At 41.4% G+C, this 8,524-nt stretch overlaps 1 protein-coding gene across 1 annotated transcript; it reads left to right on the top strand.

The window, feature by feature from the left end:
• The first annotated feature begins 296 nt into the window (after positions 1-296).
• Positions 297-6,543, top strand: LOC121537014 (ELL-associated factor 2). The gene is made up of 6 exons (XM_041844744.2): positions 297-506; positions 937-1,031; positions 1,132-1,268; positions 1,455-1,627; positions 2,669-2,935; positions 4,848-6,543. The coding sequence occupies exons 1-6, from the start codon at positions 404-406 to the stop codon at positions 4,895-4,897; spliced, it is 825 nt and encodes a 274-aa protein (XP_041700678.2). The 5' UTR covers positions 297-403; the 3' UTR covers positions 4,898-6,543.
• Positions 6,544-8,524: the final 1,981 nt, after the last annotated feature.

Raw genomic sequence — 8,524 nt, 5'->3', positions numbered from 1 at the left:
TGATTTGACGGCCTGCACATGCGCGGTTCGGCGCGAGACGACCGTTAGACCTGATGACGTGTTTCTGCGGCTGAGTTTAGCTAGCCAACGTCGCCATGACATCGCCTACAAGTGTGATCGGGGATTTCTATTTGAGAAGCAGTTCTTCATACTGTACTGTACTGTTTTACGCAAACCCATGTCATGTGACAATAGCCCTGAAGCTACTTTTGCCTGAAATGCTCCAATTGTTGATTGACAGGTCTTTGAACGAATCAGAAAACGCAAATAGACCAGTCTGACCAATCAGAACGAAGAAAGGGCAGAACTTAGCTCTTGAAGTCCATACTTCGGTCATAGATGGTATCGAATGGACGTGGAAAGTTTGATGTTGGTAACATATGGTTGAAACCTTTATTAGAATATGAATGGAACAACATACTCAAACTTTGATAATCAAGAACATGTTTTGAAATTAGGCGAAACATTTGAGAAACAACCCAAAGGCGCTTACCACACGGTGCGATGTAAGTGGCATTTTGATCATACTTGCTAGCTAGCTTGCTATGCTAATAATAGCTAGCTAACGCTAAGCCCCCAAAATATACGATTTAAATTAAATAGCTAGCTAGTTCGTCTAAATCGATGTCACTTTATTAACAGTGATCCATTTAGAGTCCTTAGTTTAAACCGTACTATTACATGTTTGTACTTTTGATTGGGCTTTTGGCTAGCCACACTTGTTTCTGGCATCCATTGATCCATTTGAGTAGCTACAACAATAGTGGTGGCCTTGTGGCACCATCTGTTGATGAACAGTGGTAACTTCAACTTCATTTTTATCAGAATTAACCAAACCAATGATGTTTTCGTTCGTAGTCTTCAGTCTGCCCATATACGTTGCTGTGTAATTCAGTAGTTTGGAGCTCATACTGTTATTTTATCTCTTTGATCCAGATGACTTCAAACCAGCCTCCATTGACACAGCCTGTGAGGGGGAGCTGGAGGTGGGAAAGGGAGAACAAGTTACTATCACACTGCCCAATCTGGAGGTAAGAATTAAGCCTTAAAAAGTGCACATTAATTATTCTCCCCCTTTTAATCTCGATATCCATTGATCAACTGATTTCCTTGATTTACCCTTTTACCCAGGGATCCACTGCCCCTGTAACAGTCTTCAAAGGATCCAAGAGGCCTTATATGAAGGAATGTATTCTCATCGTAAACCACGATACAGGAGAGTACCGTCTGGAGAAACTCAACAGCAACATTGCTGTCAAGAAGACCAGGTGGGTGGACAGAGTACGGTCGACTCGTGTTTATTTGGGTACACTGTAGCAAAACATTTTTGCAATGGAAAAAATAATTAGCATTTCTTATTGGACACTAACTCCCCATTTTGAACTGCTTCCTTCTCTTTCTAGATTCTCTTGTCATTCTGATTTGCAATCTCAGTTGTGTGTGTGTGTTGTCAGGGCTGAAGGAAGCAGTAAGATCCAGTCTCGTATAGAGCAGCAGACCAGTCGTTTGAGCCAGCAGATGAAGACTAGTGGTAATGGCAGCAGCAGCAAGACCCCAGCAGGCTCCAAGAGCTCTCCTCCCAAAGAGAAGATGTCCCCTGCCTCCCCCATGGATGATATTGAGCGAGGTATGTAGACCACCAGTAGAGCATCATGGATAAAAGCTTTCCTTCTTTCAAACCATCTACACAAAAACAAAAATATAAACGCAACATGTAAAGTGTTGGTTCCATGAGCTGAGAGTATTTTCCATACGCACAAAAATCGTATTGCTTTCAAATTTTGTGCACAAATTTGTTTACATCCCTGTTAGTGAGAATTTCACTAATCCATCCACCTGACAGGTGTGGCATATCAAGAAGCTGATTAAACAGCATTATCATTACACAGGTGCACCTTGTGCTGGGGACAATAAAAGTCCACTCTAAAATGTGCAGTTTTGTCACACAACGCCACAGATGTCTCAAGTTTTGAGGGAGTGTGCAATTGGCATGCTGACGTCTGGAATGTCCACCAGAGCTGTTGCCAGAGAATTGAATGTTTGTCTCTACCATAAGCCGCCTCCAATGTCGTTTTAGAGAATTTGGCAGTACATCCAACCGGCCTCACAACCGCCGACTACATTTATGGTGTTGTGTGGGTTAGTGGTTTGCTGATGTCAACGTTGTGAACAGTCCCTTATGGTGGCGGTAGGGTTATGGTATGGGCAGGCATAAGCTACGGACAATGAACACAATGTTATCAATGGCAATTTTGAATGCACAGAAATACCGCAATGAGATCCTTTTTTTTTTTTTTTGGTTATCTGTGACCAACAGATGCATATCTGTATTCCCAGTCGTGTGAAATCCATAGATTAGGGCCTAATTTATTTATTTCAATTGACTGATTTCCTGATATGAACTGTAACTCAGTAAAATCTTTAAAATTGTTGCATTTTATATTTTTGTTCAGTATAGATTCTAGTCCATGGTCATATAAATGAAACAATTGCTATGTTTGTAAATCCTCTTGTGTTGTGATTCAAGGTCAGAGGTGACATCACTGTTTTTCTGTGTGTCCGCGTGTCTGTTCCTGTATGAGTGTGTCTGTATGTGTGTGTCCGTCGTTGTCTCTTTGTGTGTGTGTGTCCGTTGTTGTGTATCTCTGTGTGTGTCTGTGTGCTACAGAGCTAATGGCGGAGGCGCGGGTCATGGACCAGATGAGTAGTGGGGACTCGTCCTCAGACTCCCACAGCTCCTCATCCTCCAGTAGTGGGGACAGTTCCAGCAGTAGTGACTCTGAGGACGAGTCCCGGCGCCCCCCTCCCCCTGGGGGTCCCCCCACAGGGCCACCACCCCACCAGGGCATGCCTATCCTCACCACCGTCACCACCACCACCACCTCCTCCCAACCATCACCAACTCGCAGTGGAGGACACCTATTGAGCACACTAAGTAAATTCATCCTTCTCTCTTTCGTTCTCTCTCTCTCTCTTACTCTGTGTGTCCGTCTCTCCTCGCCTTTAAAATTTGAATAATTCGCTTAATTTCATTTTGTGACAAAACAATAATCATTATACCATCTAAACCACTGAAATATCATTTCAATAACCAAAAATATTGGATTTTCAGCTGTTTGAAGCTGGTGTACAAAACAGAGTAAAAGACACAAAGACTAAACTTAAGAACAGGAAGCATAACATCTTAGACTTGCTTTCAATTAGAATTTGGTCGGTCGCCCAAAAAGTTACATATCGCAGCTTTAAATACTTGAATGTAAAATAGAACCATTCTATATTTGTATTGCCATATCAGAAATTCTATTTGCATTACTGTGGATGTAGGCTAGGGTTGGGCGATGTCTGGAATGACACATCGTCCCATCGACCTGTCCAAACATTGTTGATATTCGATTGTATCGTCAATTCTTTTTAAAACCCGGGGCTGGGGGGGAGTGTGTTGTTGTGTTGCCTAGCAATGCAGTAAACGATCTGTAATGGAGTCTCTGTGTCATGCACAAATCACCCGATTAGAGTGTTATCATTAGACTACAATGTGGAAATCATCTTACCAATATTATATTTTCTTGTGTGCAAATAAATTTGATAAATACAAACCAATCATATGTTGATATGTGGTACTGATAACTTTGAATGGTGATTTGGAACCAAACATTGTAGGCTTACAGTGTGATACGAGACCCTTTCAATGGTGATTTCGGACAATTTCGACTGAGATCAAGTGCGCATGTTCACCATAGAAGACATCAATGGGCAGTCTTCTTGGGAGAGCTAAGTAAACAGCCACACTACCTACTCAAAGATGTAATCAGAGGAGATGATGACCCACTGGTTTGGTGGAGAGGGAATGAGGGTCGCTTTCCGCTCTTGCCAACTTTGCCTGCAAATACCTCTGCATCTGTGCAAAAAGCATTCCGTTTGAATGTGTTTTCAGTAGGCCAACAGCAGGCAATATTGTTACTCCACTCTGCTGTCTATTAAAGCTAGAAAAGGTGAACATGCTTGTGTTCCTTGACAGAACTTTAGGTCAGCTAATATATAATGACAAAACTAGTCAGAATGGTTCTTCGTTGCACTTTTAATTTTAATTTTCAAAGCCTGTATTCATAGATGCATCTTATTCGAAATAAATGTAGCCTAGGCCAAAATATTTTGTTGTGTGCCTTAAAATACTTATTTGCAGTGTAATGTTTTGGGTTAATTTCAATACTTATTTTGTTTATTTATTTTGTAATTTGTAGCCTACCCAAATGTGGGTTATTATTTTTTATAGGCGACATTTCTTTTTTGTTCCCGCTTATCGAAAGAGCTGCTTTTGGAGCCAGTTGCGCAAAAGGACATGAATAAACACTTCCACAGAAATATTCATTTATAAGTTTAACTTGTACAAGTAACGTTTACTCAATTGACAGTAGCCTAGTGTAGGTCTATAATATTGGCTGTTTGGTTTACAAGGATTTTCCGGCTGCACACAATTCGTTTTTCCTAAAGCTTTGGTCAGGTGGAGGCCAGAAACGTACAAGATTTGTTAAACTTCCCATTCGATTATTCTATCTGGCAATTGTTGGTACTCTCTTTCTCATTATTACCATATCATGTTTTTATTTAGGCTATTCACAAACAACATAAAACTTTCTGAGATAGAACTCTGTTATTGGACTCCTAGATTCATTTGAAAGTTGGTCATGACATTTTGCACAACTTATTTTAATGTAAGGCCTATACAGAACTCAAACAGGCTAGAAGTGTGTATTTCCAATATTGTAACATGGTGTGGGGGTGTTGATGTTTAATGCACCACTTGAACGCAATGGTTTTATAACTTTCCTACTTCCACCTTTTTACAGAGAATGACCTGCAATTAAGTGAGTCTGGCAGTGAAAGTGACGATGACTGACCAGTGAGTGACCACTATAATGCTGTGGGTGTATTAGAGAGGTCAGTCTGTGGACCGCTGCACTGACCTCCACATGGATGGGTGTCCTTTAGGGTCACAACAGGATTGGAATGAGAAGAGGGAATATGGATGTGATCTTCTTAATGCCAAACAAGACTGCACCCCTACACCTCCGGAAGCAACACCCCTCAGCACCCCACCAACATTTCAGTTTAATGTCTTAATAGTTCTATCTGTTAGTGCCTTTTTGACAGACATGGGCCAATATTGTGATCAATTCTCTTATCTACACATTTGAACTGGATTATTTTCACTGTTCATTTTAGTATTTACTAGTTACTACTAGCTGGCCAAAGTGAACTGGGAACCATACTGCTGATTCGAACAGACGAGGTACTGCTGTTATCAAGGATGAGCCACATTAATATCAGTATGGATATTCCCCTGCATTCGCTCATTTGGAAAGACTTCAAGCATCATAGCGTCAGTGTTTCATGAGTTGTAGTACTTAGCCTTTCTGCTGTGACTGCTGTGAAATAATTACTCTTAAAGTATAGGGGATAGGTTGAAGCAGTCTTATCATTTAGTTTATTAGGAATTATCTTTAATGTTACTTTTTTGGTTTAATATATGGCCTAGCAACATATCAAGGTAGGGGGTATTTGAGGAAACTAGTGCACTACTTGAAATTTATTGATTTAGCCTAGTGTGGGGTAAATGCAACTTAAAGATTTTGCTCAGTGCTGCTATGTAATGTATTTGAAAGATGACTTGGCTTTGTAGCTTTAAACCTTCAATACTTGAATCTGACTTATGATTATTTATATTTTACATATTTACTCAGAAAGACCAACAGCTTAATATATTCTATGGGCGTCAGAGCAATGGGAGTGTACGTACACTCCTATAGCCCGATGCCAGTGAGTCTTACAGCACTGCCTTTCCATTTACTACTATCTCTTCTGTTGTTACAGGGGCGCGTCTCAAAAGGGTTTCCTTTATTCCTTACTGATTTGATTCATCAACTCGTTCTCAAAATGCATTGGAGAAGGCTTGAGGAGAGGAAGCTTGGATCTTCTCCATTGCGTTTTAAGAAAGAGGCGATTCATCAAGGAATTCATGAGACGCGTGAGGAATCCAGGAAAGACTTCTGAGAAAGAGCCCAGGTCATATCTCATATCCTGCTATTGCACCATCTCTGTAAACAGGAAATTTGTGTTTGTTAGAACATGTGGTGCGTCGCAATAATCTCTCCTTTCTCCCGAAGTGTGCACTTGTTCACGTCCCTTCATGGATTTGAAAGGAAATCACTGGCATATGGAAACTCCTCCTAGCCCATGTCTACAACAATCCAATGCCTTTATATTTGTGGGGAGTTGTGAACGAGTGCACACTTCAGGAGAAAGGAGAGATTATTGGGATATAACAACCATGGCTTGTCTAATAACAAACTCGGGCCACTGGGAAAGAATGTGAGAGTGAGGAAACAGCCTTTGATTCTGACTGGATAAATAACGAGAAATGGTAATAAAAGTAATATGTTTTTACTATTGGAAGAATTGTGGATTCAGTAGGTGGTCATGAATAAGCAACTATTTTGACTATTCTTTTCTTTGTAGATAAATAAAATGTTCAATTGTTTGTCAGCATTTGTGTTAGTTCTCTTTTATTTATCTTATTATATGATGGAATACTTTATTATGCACTATTCTCTCACTCAAGGTGGTGGTGGGGGGGGGGGGACCCAGCTGCTGTGCAATACTAATGTAATGCAAAAACTTTGCAAAGGAGAAATACAGCCAGAGATGGGTGGCATGTCTGGTGAGTATGCAGGCCATGGAAGAACTGGGACATTTTCAGCTTCCAGGAATTGTGTTGTACAGATCCTTGCGACATGGTGTCATGCATTATCATGATGAAACATGAGGCGATGGCGGTGGATGAATGGCACTGCAATGGGCCTCAGAATCTCGTCACGGTATCTCTGTGCATTGAAATTGCCATCAATAAAATGCAGTTGTGTTCGTTGTCCGTAGCTTATGCCTGCCCATACAATAACCCCACTGCCACCATGGGGCACTCTGTTCACAACGTTGACATCAGCAAACAGCTCGCCCACACAACGCCATACACGCTGTCTGCCATCTGCCTGGTACAGCTGAAACTGGGATTAATCCTTGAAGAGCACACTTCTCCAGCGTGCCAGTGGTAATTGAAGGTGAGCATTTACCCACTGAATTCAGTTATGACGCCGAACTGCAGTCAGGTCAAGACCCTGGTGAGGACAAAGAGCACGCAGATGAGCTTCCCTGAGACGGTTTCTGACAGTTTGTGCAGAAATAATTAGGTTGTGCAAACCCACAGTTTCATCAGCTGTCCTGGTGGCTGGTCTCGGCCGATCCCACAAGTGAAGAAGCTGGATATGGAGGTCCTGGGTTGGCGTGGTTATACGTGGTCTGTGGTTGTGAGGCCGGTTGGATGTACTGCCAAATTCTCTAAAACGACATTGGAGGAGGCTTATGGTAGAAAAACGAACATTAAATTATCTGGCAACAGCTCTGGTGGACATTCCAGACGTCAGTGTGCCAATTGCACACTCCCTCAACTTGAGACATCTGTGGCATTGTGTTGTGTGACAAAACAGCACATTTTAGAGTGGCCTTTTATTGTCCCCAGCACAAGGTGCAACTCTGTAATGATCATGCTGTTTAATCAGTTTCTTGATATGCCACACCTGTCAGGTGGATGGATTATCTTGGCAAAGGAGAAATGCTCACTAACAGGGATGTAAACAAATTAGTTCACAACATCTGAGAGAAATTCGTTTTTTGTGCATATGGAACATTTCTGGGATCTTTTATTTCAGAGCATGAAACATGGGTCCAACACTTTGTTCTGTATATATTTACCGGAGGACAGTGGAGCGGTGTGCGCTTTCCTAGTTGACATGCTTTGTGCCCTGGCTGCGCAACATGTGATTTTTTGGGAATCTGATTGGTCAAGACAGAGATCAGAACCTGCAGCATTCTAATATAAAGGACAGAAATGCTTACATAGCACGCAAGATGACAAATAGAGCCTCACGAGCAGAGGCGATTTTAGCATGTAAATCTTGGTGGGGCAAAGTCAACCAATTTCTTTTAGAAGCATGCCAGCAAAGCCGCTACACAACACAACACTAAACAATACATTAATTGCGCTATAACGGTGACCAACGGTGCCCACAAACTGTTAGGGCCTACATAAAGCTGTCCCGACATCGGAGCTTTCCTTTCAGCACCATGGAGTGAGTCATTACCACAGCTACACCTGGCTATCAGCAGAGCCTCATCTGGCAGCGAAAAAGTTCACTCAGCTTCATTTACTGCCTTTTTAAAAACCATAGCTAATATGGCTGTCTTGCTTAAATAAATATGGTTTCTACTGACTCCTTGTGGATTTGTGTAACTTGATAAAAAACGCATTATCCTTCAACAATAACGAATGCCAACATGAGTTTTGACTTTTGAACAATACACAAACATTATTACATTTATGTTCAGTAAATTCATACACTCTAAAAATTAGGGGTTCAACAAGGGTTCTTCTAAGATACTCAAAGTTCTTTGAAGAACCTTAGGGTTCTTG

The sequence above is a fragment of the Coregonus clupeaformis genome, chromosome 23, assembly GCF_020615455.1.
Source record: "Coregonus clupeaformis isolate EN_2021a chromosome 23, ASM2061545v1, whole genome shotgun sequence".
Taxonomy (NCBI): domain Eukaryota; kingdom Metazoa; phylum Chordata; class Actinopteri; order Salmoniformes; family Salmonidae; genus Coregonus; species Coregonus clupeaformis.
Note: the sequence above shows the minus strand (reverse complement) of the source record. Positions and strands in the feature narration are given on the sequence as shown.

What these genes read in the sequence shown, in the direction of transcription:
- LOC121537014 (XM_041844744.2), top strand. Translation starts at nt 404, where the DNA reads ATGAATGGAACAACATACTCAAACTTTGATAATCAAGAACATGTTTTG. An exon ending in TCACACTGCCCAATCTGGAG is followed by an intron (nt 1,032 to 1,131) that starts GTAAGAATTAAG and finishes CCTTTTACCCAG; the next exon opens with GGATCCACTGCCCCTGTAAC. An exon ending in CATGGATGATATTGAGCGAG is followed by an intron (nt 1,628 to 2,668) that starts GTATGTAGACCA and finishes TGTGTGCTACAG; the next exon opens with AGCTAATGGCGGAGGCGCGG.